The 23,071-nt window shown below is 42.6% G+C and overlaps 1 protein-coding gene across 5 annotated transcripts in view; it reads right to left on the bottom strand.

Annotated features, from left to right (window-relative positions):
- STK39 (serine/threonine kinase 39) overlaps positions 1 to 23,071 on the bottom strand; it is a 311,497-nt gene that overhangs the window by 199,991 nt on the left and 88,435 nt on the right. For all 5 annotated transcript variants that reach the window (XM_047869279.1, XM_047869281.1, XM_047869282.1 and 2 more), the window contains exons 6-8: positions 5,290 to 5,399; positions 4,920 to 5,021; positions 2,468 to 2,601 (exon numbers count right to left, since the gene is read on the bottom strand). In XM_047869279.1, coding sequence (XP_047725235.1) covers positions 2,468 to 2,601; positions 4,920 to 5,021; positions 5,290 to 5,399 — 346 coding nt within the window. The remainder of the gene's footprint in view (positions 1 to 2,467; positions 2,602 to 4,919; positions 5,022 to 5,289; positions 5,400 to 23,071) is intronic.

Genomic DNA, 23,071 nt, shown 5'->3' with positions numbered 1-23,071 from the left:
GCAACCCACGTGTCCACTGATAGGTAAATGGATAAAGAAGATGTGGTATATGAATACAATAGAATGTTACTCGACCATAAAAAAGAATGAGATTTTGCCATTTGCAACAATATGGATGGACGTAGAAGGTATAATGCTGAGTGAAATAAGTCAGTCAAAGAATGACATGTAACCATATGATTTCACTCGTATGTGGAATTTAAGAAACAAAACAAGAAAACCAAATAAAACAGACTCTTAAATACAGAGAACAAACTGCTGGTTGTCATAGGGGAGGTGGGTGTAGGGATGGGTGAAATAGGTGAAGGGGTCTAAGTATATTTATCGTGATGAGCACCGAGTAATGTACAGAGTTGTTGAATCACTGTATGGTACACCGGAAAGTAATATAATGTTAGTTATGTATGTTAATTATGCTTCAATTAACAACAACAACAAAAAGAGTCCCCTAAAAACTTGGTGCACCACTGACACTCTGTTATGGAGGACAACTGCACAATAGTGAGATTAGATTATGTTATAATGTAAACATCTAAAAGAAATCCTTAAACTATTAATACTTTGTAAATCAGTAAGTTCCTAACAGAGCATTCTGAGGGAAAGACTTTGTAAGAATTCAAATATATGATGCAAGGCTCTAATTGAGATTTTTTTTTTTTTTTTTTTTTTGGTGGGGTGGTGGGAACCTATTATTTGAGTTCATATAGTTAACACCTGGGAAGACTTTCAAGATAATTAAGAAATAAGGACAGTTCATTAAATATAGTGTATAATAATCTAATTTATCCTAAGTTACAAACCTCCTAAAGAAATCTATTGTATCATTAAGTATACCCGTGATTCTACCCTACAGTATTTTTTCCAAAAGGGCTGAAGTTGGGTGACATTACACATCATCACCACTAGGTGGGATCTCAACTAGTGTGAGAATCACAAAGACCAACCACAGTAATGCAGTGCTAACTGGGAAGACAAATACTTCTCTCACTGGGCTTTGGAGGATCAAATTGTTTCCCTGGTGATGCCAAAAATTTATGTTTGGAGAGGACACCAAAAAGAAAGGGAAGACAAACAAGTGTTGCAGAACAAAATTAGAATCTAAGAGCATTCTCACCCAATAGGAGAGTGAAGAAGTAAGCTCAATGAAAGAGTAGTATAACTAGGGAGGAAAAACAAGCCCTACAAATCAAATACAAAGGGCAACTAAGATGTTGAAGCAAAAATAGCCTATTGGCCTATTGGTGTGACAAAACAACTATCCCTTTTACAATAAATAATTTAAAGATGCTTAATAGCAAACAGTCTTCAGATCTCCCATCATGAGGATGAATGGTGACTGATAAAAGATTCAAGGCAAATTCAGTAAAATGTAAAGGAATGAAGAGAGTAGCTATGAAGAACGGGTAAAATAATGGAAATTATGTTGAATCTAGAGAAGGGTTTCTGACTCAAACAATAGAGTACTGTGCAAAGATTAAAAAAAACAAAAACACACAACTGAAGTTTCATAAAGGATTTAGGAATACAGGAATCCCTCCGTCCAAAAGCAAGGTCCTTCCCTGAAACAGAAAGCTTCTGGAGAGAAGCCAGCATTTACATTTTCAAATCTAAGTATCAAATTGAGCCCCTGGGTGGAGAAGGTGGCCAGTAAATCCTCAGAGGCCTCTCCGGGTCTGTCGTCCAGGCTGACTGTATGCCAGGAGGGTACCACACACAACCAAGCTCTACAAAGGGACTCTACCCAGGCAAGGCCTGTGGGGCTCACGTCACTTTCTTCTTTAAGAGATAAAAGATGCTGAACTATATTATGACTTGCCAGGATATTTCAAAGTCACAGAAATTAAGAAGGAAGAAACAAACTCAGAAAACAGGCATGCTACGGAGCAAGGCAACAACCGAAGAATAAAGAGGAAACACTAACGTTGATTTCAAACCTTTTGCTTCTGTTTATATGATTAGTGTTTCTAATGCAAAAATCTTAATCTTCTTTACTGATAATCTTTTAAACAGCACAACTTGTTCTGCAACTAAAAGGAAGCTCATGCAAAATTCAATAGCTCTGCCTGGTTTAGACTGGAGCTAGCAGGATATTCAAATCCTGAGAGGTCAGCTCAACCTACACAGTGCAGAATATTAGCTCAGCTTCTGAGTGCACCACTGCCAATTTCTTTTGATTTCTGTTTTATTTCATTTCCTTTGATGACGGAGCCCACACCTAACAAATACAGTGAATCTTATTAACACTAAAAATGTTCCTCCGCCTCTCCTTCATCCTCACTCACTTCTCTCCCTCTTGGACCCGCCCTGTCTTCCACTAACAGGTTGGAAACCAGGGGCCAGAGCAGGATTTCCCTTGAACTAGCAGTACCTTTCAGGTGTCCTCACACAGCCTTTTCCCAGGCACAAACAACGCTTTGTGGTGATTCAAACCAGGTCATTATTAACTCATCCACTAAGTGTGACATACCTTTTAGAAGGATCTTTCTGAAGACACAGGGAAAGTAATTTCCTAAAGGACTTGCCGTACTTTTTCATCATTTCCTTATCCTCTACTCCAGTTTCTAAAGTGGGTGGATCATTCTGCAAAGTCAACATTAACACCTGCAGCAGAAACAAACACCAAGACAGAATCTCAGTACAGCAATGGCTACAGTCGAGTCTTTAATCTCTCACAAAGACCATCCTTGATTTAGGTACAAACATGCTTTTCCCATGATTTTAACCTTCCAGAAAGTGTGTGCTAAAAGTATTCATTTCCCTTTGCAAATCTGCTCAATGTGCCCTTTCACCTTTCTGTTATTCCATTGACAGAACTTACAAAATCTGTTCTGTGTGTTAAGAATGATCTCCCAAAGCGGCCAGGACAGAACTTCTGGGAACTGGCTCTCACACAGCCTGGAGGAGCACGTAGCTCCAGCACAGGGTTAGCGAGGGCCGGGGCTCTGGCTGGGAACGTGCGTGGGGGCGGGGGCCAGAGCAGCAGTTCATGTGCACAGGTCATTCATGAGTAAGGAACCGCCCCTACTCAAGGCTTCTATTAACACACTGCCAACCCTAAAAATAAATCCACACCATCCCAGAAGGTAACACATGATTTCCTTTTCTCTTTTCTTACTGAGAAAACCTACAGAATATTGCTTAAAGGCTTGGCCAAATTGAGACAGTAAAACACTGAAAGACAGCCAGAATACGAGTTACTAAAAACCATAACCAGAGAGCAAAAGGCCACGCTGGTTTTGGAGGGGGACAAAACCAAATCAAAATACAGCTTCAAATCAAAAAGGTAAAAATTCCATTCGTTCACACTAACATCAAAATTACTTGCTTTAAAAAAGAATACAATTTGTAGTAAACTATTCACCTATAAAAGGAATAAACCTCATTAATGCATAAATTAGCCTTAATTTATGCAAATGTTATACATGCCAAGACTCCTCTCAAACACTTTCAGATGTGTGAATACATGAAGGATTACAGTGACAGTTTATTGTTTGTGGAGGAAAACAGCAAACAGAAGAAAGTGGGAGAGTTCCAAAGTCCTAGCAGAGTCCCGCAGGACAGGATAGCAGGCTGGGATCAGCAATATGATTTTGGAGCTGGGTGGGAAACATGAAGGAGTGGGGGAAGAAAGAAAACAAGAAATGCGAAAAAATAATACAGAAAAACCGGATGGAAGAGCTGCGTTAGCACTCTTTCTCTGAAAGTTCATTTCAATAGTTTCCGTCTCAACTTTACATTTTCTGCTAACAAAAGCAAGTATGTATGCACACACACACCCTAATCTTAAGTATGTTAAAAATACGTATATAGACTGGGGCGCCTGGATGGCTCAGTCGGTTAAGCGTCGAACTTCGGCTCAGGTCAGGATCTCATGGTTCACAAGTTCCAGCCTCGCATCTGGCTCTGTGCCGACAGCTCAGCCTGGAGCCTGCTTCGGATTCTGTGTCCCCCTCTCTCTCTGCCCCTACCCCACTCATGCTTGGTCTCTCTCTCTCTCTCTCCCTCTCAAAAATAAATAAAAACATTAAAAAAATTTTTTTTAAATATGTATATAGAGAAAAGAGTAATGTAACTACACTAAAACCTTAACAGGGATTGTCTGTGGCTAATGAGATTATGAATGATTATTCTCTTTATTCTTGTTTGGACTGCCAAATTTTTTCCAGTAAGAATGTATTAACTTTTTAATCAGTAAAATTATTTAACCTTCTTTTATCCTCATTTTTTTAAACCTAAATTTTTCCAGTATTTGCCTAGGAAAAAATTGAAACAAATACAGATGGTACTCTTTGTAAAATACTTTAATAATTTCCACTCAACTATTTCAGCCCCCAAATAAAATCTAATCGGGTAAATCAGCCCTGATTTACCATCTCAGAACTGAGTGAAATAATGATGTAGGCCAGTTAAAAGAATAACAAAAGTCTGAAAACAGTATCCAGATGTAGGTTATTGTCTAATAACACTGGGCTCACTTATTTCAGATGAATCACCAACATGACAGTATGAGCACATGGGTGAAACGTTACAGATCATTCCAAAAAAATTGGGGAAATCTATCCACAAAGATGGTATCACTATAATCTATTTTCGGATTTTCCTTGGGGGTCTAGGGTATTCTGCTATTAGAGGAGTAATGGCCAGCATGTGTCACAGTTCTCATCCTCCACCCACCAATCTGATCACACTCTTCAGACAGCTCTGTGCTAAGAACGTAAAAGCAAGCTTCAAAGCTGGGAATTGTACCACTTTTGTCCTATTTTGTCCACTGAGAACATCAGACAACATTTAACTTGGCTGCATTCCTCCATTAATTCTCCTCAGGTCTAAGAGAAAAATGATTATGTTTAAAAGAATTACAGAACCTGTTCCATTAAATCCTATTTCAAGCCCAACATATTATTTCCAATAGTAATTACTTTCATAGGAGGGTACTTGTGATAAGGCGCTGCTCCTGTAGCCAATTCAATGGCAGTTATTCCAAAACTCCACATGTCAGCCTTGAAGTCATAGCCTCTCACCTAAGAAAAGAACCAGGAAAAAACACAATTATACAACTGGAAGGTCACACATCATGAGGTCCACAGTATGTCAGGAGTCTACAGCATATATGCACAACTTCGATAATATCACTTTGCTAAGGCCCAGCAATCGGGAATTAAATCTGAGTTACATGATGCATTCTAGTAACATCATTGATTTGAATGAAATTTTAGTGTATTTAATGATACAAAACATCACTTTTTTATTTATATATATTTTTATTTATTTATTTATTTATTTTTTTACCTGTTCCATGACTTCAGGGGCCATCCAACACGGAGTGCCAACAAATGTTTTTCTTACTTTATTCCGGGTAACATCACCCCCTGTTGCTAAGAATGCACTTACCCCAAAATCTGTAAGGAAAAAAAAAATCACCCTTATTTTATATAAGACATTATTGCTTACAAATTCTGGTTTTATAAACATCTCTTTTCCTGGTGAGCTTTCCAGTGATGATGACTTAATTGTTCCAAACACCATGAGCTCTCTCAGGGACCACCAACGCATCCTGCCATCCTACAGTTTAAACAACATCATCATGGGTCAGCAAGCCCACCAGTCCACAAGCTTAGCATACCAAATTGTATTTTCTATCAAAAAGGTATCAAAAGTCATAACTAATCATAAAGGATTACAGCAATAAAAATAATAACACATTCTTAATGGCCTAAATACAAAGGATCTCAGTTTTTAGCTGAAATCATGTATAAGAATAGCACTGGAAGCAGTAAAAATAGTATGTAAGGTAGTTTCCTTTTTTTTATTTTAATGTTTATTTATTTTTGAGAGAGAGAAACAGTGTGAGCAGGGGAAGGTACAGAGAGAGGGAGACACAGAATCTGAAGCAGGCTCCAGGCTCTGAGCTGTGAGCACAGAGCCCGATGCAGGGCTTGAACTCAGGAACCATGAGATCGTGACCTGAGCTGAAGTCAGACACTTAACTGACTGAGCCACCCAGGTGCCCCTGTGATGTAGTTTCTTCTTTTGTCTTTCTTTTACAATGATTACTTTCTAGCCTCTAATTCCACATCCTCAATGTCTGGGGAGTGGCTTTTTTTTTTTTTTTTTCTTAAGGTGGCTTGGGGGATGGGTGAAATAGGATTACGAGTTCACTTGTGGTGATGAGCAGAGTAGCGTCTAGAACTGCTGAATCACTAACTTGTCCACCTGAAACTAACGTAACACTGTATGTTAATTATAGCTCAATTAAAAATTAAAATAAAGGATAAATAACATCATCTCCCACATTCTCATGACCTTGCTTAAAAGTGCTAACACCTTAGGCAAAATCGTAACGGCAAATCCACAAACCCAGGTACATAAAGCCAACATGCCCAGGTTTGTACATATGTAGCAATCAACACAAAGGAAAAGCTCGGTCAGCAAAGATTGTTTTTTTCTTTTTTCCTACGTTTGGTTTCTGGATAATTTTCATAGGTATAGATACAATGGTTTGTAGAATGAAAAAACACTTTTCTTAACATCCATTACATACTAAAAATTCTTTTTGTGAGCAGATAAATTAGGCATACTGTATGGAAATACACACATGCATTTATGCAAAAAACGTTTGTATGTGCCAAAAGAGAAAGGAATACCTGGTGATTATTAATGCATGCATTTCTGCTTAGATTTTTATTAAAAGTTAAAACTAGTTAATAAGTTCAAGTACCAACTACTCAGGGCTAGTACAGACCTACCAGGTAGAGCCAACTAAAGAACAGCTCAATAGTAAGCTGGTAAATAGTAATTTAAAAAGGTGATCAACAGCTCAAAATGCCACAGCAGACTGTGTAGTTTGAGCCCCTGCCAATTCCTCTCGTTTAATTCTCCTTTGCTGATCCCCTTTCATGACTACCAGGATGACAGCCATTTACCCAAGAGCAAAGTCCAGCAGAAACCAAGGTGAAAATGTATTAGCATTTGCTTTAGGTCTTCAATATGAAGTTAGGGCAATAACACTATAACCAGTTCCCTGAGTTGAAATCTGTTGACTGTTTTACTTTACTTACATTTAAATTTACTCAACTCCCTAAAGGATTTCAACTACAAGTAAAAGCAATAAAAATTGACAAACGTGAGTCTTTGTTCCCACTGCTAACGCTCATGTTAATACTGAGCAGAAGTGTATTTTGAAAAGGCTAGATAATTTAATTTGCACATATGTGCCAAACTAAAACTATTTGAATTCTTATATTTTGGTCAAAAAAATGAAGCCTTGTGAAAAGAAATCTCTAGAACCAGTAAGCCAGTCTCCTGTAGGTGGGAGGAAATACAATTCATGTTCTTACAGAAAAGCTAGGTGAATAAAACCATTTGTAAACATCTACTATATTCAGCTAGAGGAAAAGATAGTATGATGAGCTTTGAAAAATATTAATTTCAAGTTAATTTATACTTCTGCAAAGTTCAACAATGAATCCAACATCCATTTCTTTTTAGTTTTTTTAATGTTTAGTTTTGAGAGAGAGAGAGCAAGAGCACATGCACATGAGCAGGGGAGGGGCAGTGAGAGAGAGGGAGACACAGAATCTGAAGCAGGCTCCAGGCCCTGAGCTGTCAGCACAGAGCCCAACATGGGGCTTAAACTCATGAGCCGTGAGATCATGACCTGAGCCAAAGTCAGATACTTAAAGTCCTAAGCCACCCAGGTGCCCCTCCAACATTCCACTTCTATTAAAATAATTCTGTGGGGTGCCTGGATGGCTCAGTCAGTTAAGTGTCTGACTTTGGCTCAGGTCATGATCTCACGGTTCGTGAATTCAAGACCACCAGCAGCTCTCTGCTGTCAGCACAGAGCCCACTTCGGATCCTCTGACCCCGTCTCTCTCTCTGCCCCTCCCCACTTGCACGCTCTCAAAAATAAATAAATATTTTTTAAAAATTAAAATCAAAGTAAAATAATTTTGTGGGGCACCTGGGTGGTGGCTAATTCAGTTAAGCATCCAACTTTGGCTCAGGTCATGATCTCACGGTTCACGAGTTCAAGACCTGTATCAAGCTCTGTGCTGACAGCTCAGAGTTGGCTTCAGATCCTCTGTCCCCTCTCTCTGCCCCTCCCGGCTCAGCTCACATGCTCTGTCTCAAAAATAAATAAACATTAAAAAAAATAATAAATTTGTAACAATGTAATACTAAGTACATATCATCTGTACTCTAAGGAAAAATATATTTTTTAATGCAGTTGCAGCAACCCTACACCCCAATCTCTCCTAGAAGATACAATCCATATAAAAATCCATAGTTAACATTAAATTTTTTTAATTCCTTAAAAATTCCATATGATTACATTAGACCTTTTTAAAGCTACAAAAACAGCTGAAAAGATGCACAGGAGCAATTTATTACTGACAATACCCCTTCAATGTATCCTTCATGATTCACGTATTTATTCATAGGCTCCACTTAGAACACTCACTTTAAAGTCATAAACAGATGGTTAAATGTCTTTAATGCTCAGAACAAAAAATTCCAGAAGGAGAAAACGCCAATCCTAACATCTACTCACCCTTACGACTACAGAATAAATACACGATGTGCTCCAATGTATTGCCAATGTATATACAGAAAGATTTATATGTACTGAGAAACAACATTCTGACCAGAGTACATAGTGTGCCTGTGTAAAAAGGAAAGCCGGTATATTCCGACCAGACAGTGTACCTAGGACAGGGAGAACGAGGTGGTGAACCACTGCACTAAAAAGAGCCCTTGTTTTAGGAGAAGTCCGTCTATACAGCCAAGAAGAGTGCAACCAGACAGACGTGGGTCAGAAACCATAAACATCACTCCGGCGACACGGGATCACAGGCTACACATAGAGCTAGCCCGCCCATCTTCCTGCATCCAGAAATAACTGCATCCCAAACCAGAAAGGATGCTGTCATCCCAGGCACTAAAGGCTCTCTCACATCTCCTGAATCCACCCACCCCGCTCCTTCCGTACTGCTGCTGGGACGGCCTGCTGAACCCCCACCATCGTCCTGCTTCCCAGGAGACTGGCACGCAGGCCTTTCTCTTCCTGACTTCTCCCTTGAAAGGCCCTCTGCTCCCTAGGAAAAAGTCAGAATCCCTGAGCACAGCATGCACATCGGACTTCCCTTTTCCTCTCCCGCCTCAGCTGCCCCTTCTCCCAAATGCAGCCCTGAGGCTGGGCGCTGCTGAACCACTTACTGTTTATTCCCCGAATCCATCACCAGCCTTGCCCTCCACGACGCTGCCTATGCGCCCAGGTACACTGTTCCTCCACTAAGTGCAGGGCCACCGGCAGGGGGCGTCCTGCTCATCCTTATTAATAATGGAAGCCTCTTTGGCATCCTGACTCCCTGTGCCTGGGGGCTCTTTCACAGCCCCTCGTGTTGGGGTGTGGTTAGTCTGATGCCCACCCAACACTTTTGCCTGATGTGTGGTGTACGATTAAGTAACTTTGGGAACTGTCTTATTTTGGTATATGTGAATGCTTAGCCCTGCGGCGGATCCCCCAGGTTTGGGGCATAGCCACCTAATTTGGAGAGTGGGCAGATCCTCCAGGAAACAGCACGGTCGGCACTGGCAGAGGCCAGGTGTCCCGGTAGTTAGGCTGCACGCCATGCTACTCCCCCCACCCTGGGAGTTTGGCACACCCTGAATCTGGGCTTCTGGGTCTTTTTCCTTACCTGGCTTCTTGGTTATGCCTGTTTTTATATTACGTTCATATTTATAATCATAAGGGAAACAAAGGCAAGAGAAATGTAGCTAAAATTAAATCTCCTTACAACTTGCAGACACCTGGGACATGCAGAGCGTGACCATCTTCAAGCAACTCAGGGCTACCTTACTTCCTTGATGTTTTTGCTTTATTAAAGACTAAAAATAACCTTATCTTAACAATAGCTAGCCCCTCAAGGTCCTGAAAGCCTGGCTTCCCAATTCCTTAGAGACTTAACGCTATCCCTAACCCCCACTAACTTAAAAGTATATTATCAGTCACTCCTCACAACCCCAGTGCAGCTCTATCTGTCCACAGGTCCTGTCCCTGTGCTTTAATAAAATCACCTTTTAGGGGTGCCTAGGTGGCTCAGTTAAGTGTCCAACTTGAGCTCAGGTCATGATCTCGGAGTCCATGAGTTCGAGCCCCGTGTCAGGGTCTGTGCTGACAGCTCAGAGTCTGGAGCCTGCTTCAGATTCTATGTCGCCCTCTCTCTTTGCCCCTCCCCTGCTTGCTTGCTCCCTCTCTCTCTCTCTCTCTCTCTCTCTCTCTCAAAAATAAACATTAAAAAAAATTTTTTTAATAAAATCACCTTTTACACCAAAGACATCTCAAGAATTCTTTCTTAGCCGTTTGCTCAAGAACCCTATCAATAACACGCTCCTGCTTCTCCTCACCATGTATAAATATGCTTTAAAATAATTGTCAGGTAGATCAATACACGGACTATTCTCTGCCTTCAGACTGGGATGGGGAGATAAGCATTAACATGTTTACAGTGGAAGATATAAAATATAAGAAAGATATATTTCCTGACTTTAAGAATATTACCCCTGAGGAGAGGGAAGGCATGAAACAATTAAGAACAACAATGCGCTGCTATCTGTGTGTAGACACGGAGGAGCCAGGAGTGTTAAGAGCCATGGAAGACTCCACATCCACGGGGGCCTTGGACCTGGCCTTCAGGAAGAAGTTAAGACCTGGAGAGGCAAGCCGAAAAGGAAATGGCATTCCAGACAAAGAAGCAGCGTGAGCAAAGCACAAGTGTTGAGCCAAGAGGAAAAAGTGTCTGACAGCTGCAGGGGTCGAACACTCAAATACCTACAGGGGCCAGGCGGGAGTAAAGGAGGGAGGAGGGCCCTGCAAACCAACAGCACAATCCCAATGATTAAAGGGCACTTGATACCCAGTGTCAGCACAGGGGGACCCTAGGAAGTGCTGGGCCCTCCCCAGGAGCCCATTCTCGGTGCCCTCCTACCCCAGCTCTAAAAAGTGGGCTGCTGCTATTCCACTGGAAAACAAAGTCACCTTAGAGGAATAGAGTCTGGTGTGGCCAAAGTCCCAATTTTCCCAGAGCAAGCCAAATATCGAGACCTTTACGCAAAAGCTCTCTTTTCTGTTGCCCGCAACAAATTCATTTTTTAAAAAATTAGGCAAAATAAAGCAATTATGCCTCCCCGGCTTAGCCTGCAAAACTAATCTGGTAAGTTGTTACAATGCCTAAAATTTACCTAAAATACTTTCACATACACCATGCAACATTATATTTATGAGACCCAAGTGGTCAACTGACACCCTGACCCAGAATGCCCAGTGCCAGAAGGTTCTGGTAGCATTTGATGAAGGATGCCAGAGGCAGCTGCTACAAGTATTTCAGTTATCTGTATCTAAGTATAGATAAGTACGAGCCAGGTGAATGCCCAAAAGGGGCTATTATTGGAGAATATTAATGCCAGTCACCTGTCGGTAGCCATGATGCATGTGAGAAACAGGCTCTCACTGACCAAAGTAAAGGCAGTCAGCACACAGAGAAGGGCTAAAATTTTAGCTATACTCCCCACTCTTGCGTGAATAAAAAGAATCCAGCCAGGCCCAAGAGTAAGCTAAATCCCTCCCCAGTTCTAGGTCTAGTTTGATTCTAGACTCCCAAGTACAAGTGTGTAAGAAAACTGCATCTGTAATGTTGGCATGTCTGCTTCGAGTGAATTTTCCATTCACCTAGAGAGACAGCAGGAACTTCGTTGAGTGTGCAGAACAAATCTGTGAGGGCTCTCTAGGGGCTTGTTTGCCAATGAATGGCAAAATTTGGTCTGAAACTCGATTTCCTTAAAACCTGGGAGTGGTGTTGCTGGTGAAAGGCCAAACGTAACCTGCCTCAAACATCTGTAACAGCTACGAATACCTGTAAGGAGGAACCTGAGTTGTGCATGAGAAACTGGCTCAGGTTAGTTCAACCCTTGGCAAGAGAATAATGGAATCAGCATTTGATGGTGCAGAGCTTCCTAAAATGTATCCAAAACGGGTGACGACGTATCAGATCCCTTCAGACCTACAAGCGGCTCATGGGGGGGCGGGGGGGGGGGGGTCTGGGGTAGCGGGAGCCACCACAGCTACAGGGAACCCCGGTAGCTCTTTATTCGAATCAGTCTCTTTTCCCATAGTATCTTGGTCTAGAAAAGCAGGGAAGCACAGAGACTGGAGAAGCCCAACCACAGTCTCGTCCCAGGTAAGAGAAGCTGAGCCCCATCCGCTCAGCACCCTGGACTACTGCTGTGCTCTCTCTAGCCCAAGAGGAAATCCGGGAAAAGCAGTCATTTAGGGATGTTCAGGAGTAAAATCAACAGGCCCTATATCTGAAGAGAGACTCTGGAAATGGAAAGGATTAGACAAATTCTTAGGAAAATAGGAAGATTTAGTGGATATTGGAATTGAAAAAGAAGAAGGAAGTAAAAAGATTAAATGACCTGGCAGAGACCACACAGCAAGTTATCGAGGGTCTGAATAAAATCCACAGCCCTTCACTCTTCACAGAGGAGTCATCCACTTAGCCTTGGTCTCCTATTTGAAAAAGTTCAGTGTAATTTTCTGTACTGAAAAGGAAACGCAAGATAGAATAACGGGGTTAATATTCCACAAATCTCGAGCTTGTCCCTGAGTGAAGATCAAGTTGTGATTACACAACATAGAAAAACTAGTTTGAGGTTCCCCGGTTATTCTGAAATGTCATATTTGTGTCACCAAAAACAATTCCTTCCCGATTTGGTTTGATTCCCAGTTTTGGGTTTTGTCTTGTTTTCTCACAAGAGACTCTTGAGACTTTACTGGCAAAACCGAGGTGTACTTCTAAACACCCAGGAACATTTTCAGGGCTGCCGGCATCCGGCTTTCCTGAGTCCCACAGGTTTCCTTAAAATGTTATGCCACCAATGTTGGATAAATAAAGAAGTATACAAAGAAGTACACTGCGATTCAAATTCTGCAAGCTATGTAACAACAGGTATAAAACAGAAGCAAAAACTTTCTTAACAGAGCAGGCTACAGAAACTTGTTTGTGTGTCTTAGACAGAAGGCGTGCGCGCACGCGAGCTGCGTAAAGGGGCAGAGGAAGAGAGAATCTTAAGCAGGCTCCACGCCTCAGCACAGAGCCCAACACAGGGCTCGATCCTATGACCCTGGATCATGGCCTGAGCCGATATCCAGAGTCAGATGCCCAACCGGCTGAGCCATCCAGGCGCCCGGAAAGCCGTTTCACTTTAAACAAAGTTCTTTTAATGTTTTTACAGGTGTGCCAATAGTGCAGCACCCCACTGACATTCGGGAAGCAGGGGCTGTTCACAATAACGTCCAGCTGGTGTGGGTTTACAAGCCAGGGGGCTTGCAGAGCTCTGATTTAGGCACAACCCTGGCCTTCTAGCGAGAGCTAATGTGAGGAAATGTGATGTCAATTTAAACATCAATGTTACATGCCCTGAACAACATGAATAGAAAAAACATGTTAATGTACCCAACATACAACACTCGATACGCAATTAAAAGTGTCATCTTCTGCTTGCTGGCAATTCCTAGGTGCCCTTTCCCTGCAGATTTTCTTGGTTAGAGAAGGAAAATACAGACCAGGGTAAGTAAAGGCTTTAGCATTTTCAGAATCAAACCTCACCTCTTCCAACTGAAATCCAGACCACTATTCTGTCCAGATTAATCTTCCTAAAACACAGTTCTGATCACAGCGCACTCTGGTCAAAATCACTCTCCTGACCCGGCATCTGAAGAATAGCAAAGCCACCGCACACCCCACCCCGGCCGCACTTCCATCACGTATGTGGAAGCCAACAGGCTTCCAGTATTGTCTCCTTCTGACTGATGTTCACCCAATTATCACATACTCTGGTAGAGTGTTTTTAGCTTCACTGACCAAATCACTGTTTTCTAGTTTTTATTTTTTTAATGTGTAATTACCTTTAGCCTTTCTACCCATTTTTCTGTTTGTTGTAGTTTTGTTTATAAATTAAGTAGGAACAACTTTTTACTCCCCTGGAGCCTTGCCATCCTCAGAGTGTCATCAGATCTTGGGGCACCGAGAGCCAAGTCTGAATGGAAACAGGGAGAGCCATCCCCTCATGCCTGCCGGGGATCCCTGCAAACCTGGGCAGGAGAAAGCATGGTGCAGTGCTGACTTAGAGGTGACTGAGGGGACACTTCAAATTCTCTAGGTGGACACCATACCTCTGGGCACCTGCATTGTGCTCGGCAGAACTCAGCAAACCCAGAGCAAGGAGCAGAGCCCAGATCCCAGGAGGCCAAGTCAAGATGTGGCAAGACCTACGACAGTGGCTCCCAACCGTCACTGGGCTCATTTCCTTCTTGAAACAGGAGTAGTTTTCTTACCATTCTAATAGTTTCAGTGCACCATGAATGTGAATACAACTACTAAGAGGCCAAATGGCTGGGCACCTGGCTGGCTCAGTCAGGGGAGCTTGTGACCCTTGATCTCAGGGTTGTAGGTTCAAGCCCCAAGGTGGGTGAAGAGATTACTTAAAAAAAAAAAAGAAAAGAAAAAAAGAGGCCAAATGACAACACACTTGGCGTGGATATGTGGCCCCCACTCAGAGGCATATACTAGAAGGTCTTGACAATTTCTAGTGAGTCTCGACCAAAAATTCCTGAAACTAAAGGGAAGAAAAAACACACCAAGGAAGGACACGGTGAGTACAAAGGAGTCACATTTCCACCCTCAGAAGGCACTCTGGAATCAAACAGGCCTGTGTGTGGTCCCAATTACACTCCATGATAATTTACTTAACTTCTTTGAGCAATGGTTTCACAAGCTATAAAATGGGGAGTATAGAATAGATTCAGAAGATGTTCAATTAATAGTCCTTGTTGGCTGCCTACCCAACATCCATGCCCCTCCGCTCTTCTCTATCAGAATCCTGCTTGTGTGTGTCAGGCCTCGGAGGATGGAGTGTACTGCTCTAAGCCAACCACAGTGTTTGGCTCTTCTTACCAGTGAATGGTCTGAAGGTCTGCCCTAGTCTTGGCCCTGAGATCCAAGGGGCATACGGCATAAGCTCTTGCAGAGAAATTCTTCACCTGTAGAAGAACCTTGTACATGAGGCTCCTTTACTGCTCACTCCCCAGCCTGTTTAGGACACTATCAGGTGAGGGTGAGATGCTCGGAGTGAGCACCCCATAGAGACATGTTCTGGCCGACATACTGAGATGCAGAACAGAGAGCAGGATGGAGCAAGACCTCTGTGCTACTGCTGGGCTTCCGCACCAACCCTGGAACCAAATGCCCCAGACTTCTGTGATGCGGGATAATTAAATGTCCTTACTGTTTGATCTCCTGCCAGTCAAGCACTCTGGCATTTGGACCCAAAGACTTCTTAATTCTTATGGTCACCTGTCCTTCCCCAGTCCTGCCATGTTTATTCATACTTCTTGACCACTAAGGGTTAACCATTGCATCAGAGGCTAAAATCACTGCAATCCCCAAAAGGACTTGGTAAAAATCAGCAAGAAAACAATTTAGTACACAGTGTAATTCCGGAGTTTTAAACAGCTCTAGTATTAAGCATGGCTCTTAATGCCAGGGGCACAAATCAAAACAAATAAATGCACAGGCATCTCGGAGGCGGGGGGTGGGGGGAATAACACACTGCAAGAACAGTTGAATTCACTTTTTTTACCAGTAGTTTTTTTCCGTTTTGAGCTACACTTACATAAACCTTCCAGAAACAGAGAACAATACACTTCTAAGAAAATAAGAGAAAGAAGTATCTTCAACTTTTGCCACTCAAAAGTGGGGTCTACCAGAATCATAAGCATCACTGGGGTTCCCCCAAGAAATGCAGGCTCTTGGGTCCCACCCCAGACTTGCTGAAATCAGCAGCTGCATCATAGCAAGACCCCTAGCTGATCGGATGCACAGAGAAGTTGGAGAAGCACTGCTCAAGAGTATGGTCTCCCTAGCAGGGCACGATTCAGTATGACTGGATGATCTCAAAGCAATGTCAACTCCATGGCTCCCCTCTTTTACCTCTTAGACGCAGAAGACACTGGTAGTGGAGACACAGTAGCAGAAAAAAAGCGTTTATGTGTGCACATTCATGTATTTTATGACACGGTAAATAGGAGTGTAATACTAAAAACATAAATCATGCCCCACAAAGAACTCACCCAGTGATCCTCAAGGGTGTCTAATGTGTCAAACAGGACAAACAAACCCACACACATGGCACACTCCAATTTTAAAATCTTTTTTTAAAATACAGGAAGAGGGGCGCCTGGGTGGCGCAGTCGGTTAAGCGTCCGACTTCAGCCAGGTCACGATCTCGCGGTCCGTGAGTTCGAGCCCCGCGTCGGGCTCTGGGCTGATGGCTCAGAGCCTGGAGCCTGTTTCCGATTCTGTGTCTCCCTCTCTCTCTGCCCCTCCCCCGTTCATGCTCTGTCTCTCTCTGTCCCAAAAATAAATAAATGTTGAAAAAAAAAATTTTTTTTAAATACAGGAAGATAATTTATGATCACAATACTTCTGAACAGTCCATCAGTAGCAGCTGCTCAGTAGAGACGCCAGGGCACAGAGGAGATAGGCCGTGGCTAAGTATCACTCTCGGCACAAGATGTTTGGAACACCATTCCCTTCTCAACCTCTGACGTGCAATTGTGTAGCATGATATTATATTATCATTAAAGTGATAACCTTGAATCTGCTCGTCTTTTAAGCAAATGATATACACGCTGGCATCTCATCTACTATTAGTGATCAATTACTCACACACTACTTCATTACAGATTGGGACACAACACCTGTCCCGCTCAGGAAGAAGGCTGACATCCCAAGAGGAACCAGACAGAACCAGAACGAGTTCTCTGAAACCCTCGTTCTCTACCCAATCTCCTCTCCCCTAATCAGACTCCTACTTTTTCAGTTCTATTTATTCCTTCATGTAAACAAAAGGTGTTCAATGGCCTTCTTTGGCTCCACAGGCTACAACCCCCAACCACAACATGGCGTCTAGGCATCCACTGACAGAAAACACAATCTGCCATATTTCCAGAGTCTGCCCCCTGGAGTCACTTTTCAACTGCTCTGAACAAATCCATGTTTCCCATCTGTGAACGAGGGAGAGGTAGTCCTGACCTTATATGAAACATCAGAGAACGACAATTTCACAGCCTTTTCTGACAAAAAAAGAAGAAATCAGAAGACACCATATTTTTATTCCCTAAAGGTAGAGTTTCACCTTTCAAAATAAAAGAAACACAAAGAAGCAAACCTTCCCATGGCTGGCCTCACATGTGGATACACTCTTAAAAGTGCCATTGACAGGTTTCCTTCAAATGTGTTAAATTTTAACTTACAAAAGGAGAAGTTCTTAGCACTTGTTTGTACTTTGTACATGGAATCAATATACATTCATGATATGATAGACAAATAAGAAAATTTCAACAGAATTCTTGGTAAAAATGTTGAGGCTACACAAGCTGCCACTCACTCCCTAATTCCTCATTCTCCCCATTCTCACTCAGGACGATAAGCCTTTAAAAGGACAAAACGATATCAATTCACATTTGGTTCACAGTTCAGTTGGCTAATGTGATCAATTAGCTAAAGCGTGAAGAACAACACTAGTCTAAGATGACAGCAAACCACCGATCATGTGCCCAACTACGTCAGAGCCACAGCAGGTGAATATCCAGTGACCAGTGAAGCCAGAGGCCACACCTGGTGGGGCACCAGCAGAAGGCAGGGGGCTGGGGAGGCTGGAGCAGTAATCCAGACCAGCTGTGCTGAAGGAACCAGGCAAGGGGCAGCTGTCTCACGTCATTGATGGGCATGACCAAGAACTCACTAGTGGTCAACTTTCTATCACAAGTGGTAATTATGGTGAACAAAAGAAAACCACAGATAATCCCCAAATCTCGAATCCATTCTTCCCTGGCTCCCCAGTGGGGACAGGGTATCTGTAAAGATGCTCTGGTGAAACTAGTAACAGGACACATCACTTGGCTTACTCTCCCCTCCATGTCCAAGACCATCCTCTGATTTGAATGCTTTCAAACAGGATGGAGAATTTCTCTAGTGACTGAGGTTAATGAAGGGCCACTAAAACATTCTGATGTAAGACAGGTCCTAGAGAAAGTCTTACCAAACTTTCTCATTCTGTAGCTGAAAAAACTGAGCCCGAGGGTCAAGAACTGTCAAAAGGCATAGAGTTAAGAGGCAGGGGTAGGGGGAGCCCAATGGTAAGGAAATGAGCCAAGGACGGAAAGAGACGTCAAGAGATCTGAGACTGGCTTTTATGACCTTCAAAATGACCTTCAAGGAGTCCACAATGGCTTAGCAGTCCTCAATCCCCTCATCTCTAAGAACTACTCTGCTGAACTGAAAAAGCCGTTGTACGGAGAGCACTAGGTAAACATATTACACAGGTACTATCATTTCCCAAACCAAAGGCAGGCTCTGGAAGTCAACAGGGGCTCCTGGCTGCCCATATCTGCCAAGACGGGCACAAGCAACTTAGATCAAATATTAATAAGTCTAAATTTCCAATGCAATATTCATATACCTGCAGGTGCTCTTTTTCACATAAATCTCCACTTGACGAGCTCTCATACCAGAAGCTTTCAATAAACCAGAATGACCCATCTGTACACTTTACAAGAGATGGTCCCTGTGGGAGATGATTAAAATAGCACAATTCCAGTTGCCACAAGTATTTAAACAATTTACATCATTTCTACAAAGTTTTGAGAAGGATTACTGAGGCTAATACAATCTTCAAAGATTCTGTATATTTTTAAGTCTGCAATAAAGAAAACCTCACATTTAAAACTCTTAACATTGAAGAGTCACTGAAATATGAGGATCATGTATTAAACTCTGTTGCTCAGTATTCTTTTAATCTAAATTTACTAAATAGTCATATTTTCATGAACTCACTCAGCAACTATTTACTGTGCTCTAAGTGCCATTTCCAGTTTTAAACCCTGCCTTCATGGAGCTGGTCTATAAGTTGGGGCAGTAGTGGAAGGGGAGGTAAATACGGTTAATCAACAAAATTACAAAATGCAATATAATACACAGCAGTGCTTCTCAGACTAGTGTGCATCAGAATCACCTGTGTGCTTCTTCAAATACAGACTGCTTGGCTCTACTTCCCAAGTTTTAGATTCAGCAGGTGCAGGGAGGAAGAGCACAAGAATCTGCATTTTTATCAAGTTCCTAAGGTGATGGTGACACTGCTGGTCTAAGATCATACCTCAAAAACACTAACACAGGGTACACTGATGTATGCCATAAAGAAAAACAGACCAGGGCATAGGGGGTATGGGGTAGAGGAGGCTACATAGGATGGCCTTGGAAGCCTCAGTGATGTGACATTTGAGCTAAGTTCTAAAGAAGGTACTGAAATGACTATTCCAGATGGAGCAGCCAATGCAAAGGTCCTGAGGCAGGAGCATGCATGGCAAGGATACCGGTTTTCCTAGAATGGAGTGAGGGAGAAGATGAAGAGATGGGATCAACAAGATAATGTTAGGGAACAGATCTTGTAAGGCCGGGTGGGCCACCATAATATTTTTGACTTCACTCTGAGATGGGAAGGCACTGGAAGGCTTCAAGTAAAGGCATGACACAAGGCGACTGAGTTTGACAGCATCCCTCTGGCTGCCACATAGAGAACAGAGGGGACAAGGGCAGAAGAGGACCTCTCAGGAGACCACCACAATAACCCAGGCAAGAGCTGAAGGTGGCCTAGAGCACGAGGACAGTAGGGGAGGCAGTGAGACGTGGTTAATGAGAGGATTTGCTGACAGAATGGGTATGAGAGAAAGAGAAGGACCAGGGAATACCAATTCCTGGCCTATTCTGTGCAAGGACAGAGCTGCCATTAAAAGAAGCAAGGAAAACTGTGAGAAGGGCATTCTGTTAGTGGGCATGCGGGTTATAGTTTTTCTGTATTAAATTATACCAGCTTTAGAGTTACAAGGAAACTTGAGAACCCAAGCACCTCATTTTATAGGTGATACAAACTATGGCCAGCAAGACTTGGCTAGGGGCACAGATTGTCAGTGACTTGAAAAGCTAGATAATCTTCCGCTCCTGTGTCTTCAAGTGTATTCCTTGTAATCAAGTGTTAAATTTACATTCCAAAGTATAAATGTGTTACCTATTCAAATTTCCTAAAAACCTCTAACCTATGGTATGATACATGTAGTAACTTATATTACTAATCAAAAACGCCTTTTCCCAAATCATTCCTACTTACCATACACATTTAAAATTTATCCCAGGCACCGGGGTGCCTGGGTGGCTCAGTCAGTTAAGCGTCCGACTTCAGTTCAGGTCATGATTTCGCAATTTGTGAGTTCAGGCCCCGCATCGGGCTCTGTGCTGACAGCTTGGAGCTCTGAGCCTGGAGCCTGCTTTGGATTCTGTCTCTCTCTGTCTCTCTCTCTGTCTCTCTGCCCCCTCCCCTGCTCATACTCTGTCTCTCTCAAAAATGAATGAACGTTTAAAAAAAAAAAAGAAAAAAAAAAAAAAGATCTATCCCAGGCACCTACATGGCTTAGTTGGTTGAGCATCTGACTTCAGCTCAGGTCATGATCTTGCAGTTCCTGAGTTCGAGTCCCACATTGGGCTCCATGCTGACAGCGGAGCCTGCTTCAGATCCTCTGTCCCCTCTCTCTCTCTGCCCCTCCCCGGCTTGTGCTCACTCTCTCCTGCTCTCAAAAATAAACAAACATATAAAAAATGTTTAATGAAATACTAAAAAAGATTTCTCCCCATGACAGTCTATTACACTAGACTTGATGTGGCTAACCTAGATTGCCCAGGTATACACATTTCCCTCTGCTTACAAATTTTTGAAATTAAACTTAATTGTTAACTGTATAATACTTGTTTCACCTGAACGGTAAACTTACAACAGCAGACGAGGTCTCTCTTGCTAAGCACCACATCCACTCAGAGGGCTATGCCTACAACACAGCAAATATGTAGTAAACATCTGCCAACCAACCACTTCAGGTGCATAAAACCCATACGGTTAATGTTCGCCTTTTCTCCAGGGAAGGGCCGTTTTTTTGCCATAACAAATGCAGGCTCTGGGAAGCAGAAAAATAAATGAAGAAATGATCATATGAAGAACGGAGTTGGACTGCTCTGCTTGTATTCTAACAACTCTTGTTTTTCCCAGACCTCAGCAGCTTGTGGTAATATACAAAATGTAATTTAATAATGACACTACAGGCCCGTAAAGGCAGAAAGGGAGAAAGGAAGAGAAGAAGGAAAGAAGGGAAGGGGGGGGGGGGGGAGGAGGGAAGGAAGAAGGAAGACTAAGTCCCATCTGCCCCATGTCTTCCTAGATGCTCAAACCTTGAAGCTCAACCTTGTGCCCCATGCAGCTAAATAGGCACACCGGGGAAATATTCCAGCAAGAGCAAAGCAAAGGTATTTCTCCCATTGCGTTCACCTCATAAGACTTCTTTACGTTGTTGCTCAAGCAACTGCTAGCAGCTGTTAAAGGGTAGGAAGCTGCTTAAAATCTCCCCAAGTATTTCCCATTGATGATAGACAGATGGACTGGAAAACTAGGTTTCCAGAATTGAATGGCATTCTTGCTTCCTGCTAGAGGTTTCACCAAATGTTACCGCTTGATTTATCAAGATCCCAAAATTCGGAAAGCCACATTAATTTGCTGTCCCTATTTATTTAAACAAACAAAAAAATGAATATATGAAAATTTTGGCATAATTCATTAAACCATAATTCACATAATTATAAACTACCTGAAACTCACAACATACATTGTGGTTCACTATGAAGCACTCTGATACCCTCCAAAGATCTTAATTTGTATTTGGACTCTATTTTCTGACTATGCCAATGCTTTTAATTTGTGTGCTCTGCTTCACCATATTAATCATTTCATTTGTAGCTGGCTAACGCAGAACTTGCCTTAAAGCAGGAAGCAGAAAAGCACGGGCAGACGAGATTGGAAAAACAGGCAGGGCCTTCACATGCCATGTTGGGGAGCTGGGGCTTCATCCCCCCAGCGACAGTTTTAATCTTTATGCAAAGGAATGACATGGTCAGATGTGCACTGTGGATTTTCCACTCTGGTGATATGGGGGGAAATCAATGGGGTGAAGAAAACGGGAGAGCAAAATGATATGGCCGGTCAGACGGAGAGCCTACAACAGCCTTGCCTCCTAGCCTCCTCCCTGTGATCTTACAATGTCTAAATAATTAAAGGACCCCACCCCCATTTCAATACAGAAGCAATGTGAGCTAACTAATTCTAAAATGGAATGTGTTAATTCCTTTAACCCTCTAGTATTTTTCCATTGTTCAGATATGGAAACTAAGGCGCAAGTGTTTAAATAACTTGGTCACAGGGCTAGGAGGAGTTATGCCAGGATTCAAACCACAGCAGTCTGGTGTCAGAGCCCTGCTCTAGGCCAAGGCACCAAAAATACAATGACACTGTCATTTCCTGATTCAGATGCCTCAGGGACCTTCAGACCTTTCTGATATGTTTTTTAATTTTTTTTTTTAATGTTTATTTTTGATCGAGAGAGAGAGAAAGACAGAGCGTGAGCAGGGGGAGAGGCAGAAAGAGGAGGAGACACAGAACATGAAGCAGGCTACAGGCTGTGAGCTGTCAGCACAGAGCCCGACTCAGGGCTTAAACCCACAAACCGTGAGATCATGAGCTGAGCCAAACTCAGACAGTTAACCTACGGAGCCACCCAGGCACGCCAGACCTTTCTGATATTAATCAGAGGCTGCCTCCCTTGTACACAGGGAGCCCATATTACCTTGCGTGAAGCAGCAGCCCCTCTTAACAAAAGATACACTCCCTCCACCTGTTTCCTCTACCTCCCCATCTAAATGCATTTCACTAGGGTCAAAGAGTACATAAGGAAAACAAAAGAGCCTAAAAGCTATGGGAATAAAAACTCCACCACACACATACACACACACACACACACACACACACAACACACAACTTCCAGTACCACACACACCTTCCTCTGGCTCCTTGAAAA

This window comes from Prionailurus viverrinus, chromosome C1 (assembly GCF_022837055.1).
Source record: "Prionailurus viverrinus isolate Anna chromosome C1, UM_Priviv_1.0, whole genome shotgun sequence".
Taxonomy (NCBI): Eukaryota; Metazoa; Chordata; class Mammalia; order Carnivora; family Felidae; genus Prionailurus; species Prionailurus viverrinus.
This window is presented reverse-complemented; position numbering and strand designations above follow the sequence as displayed.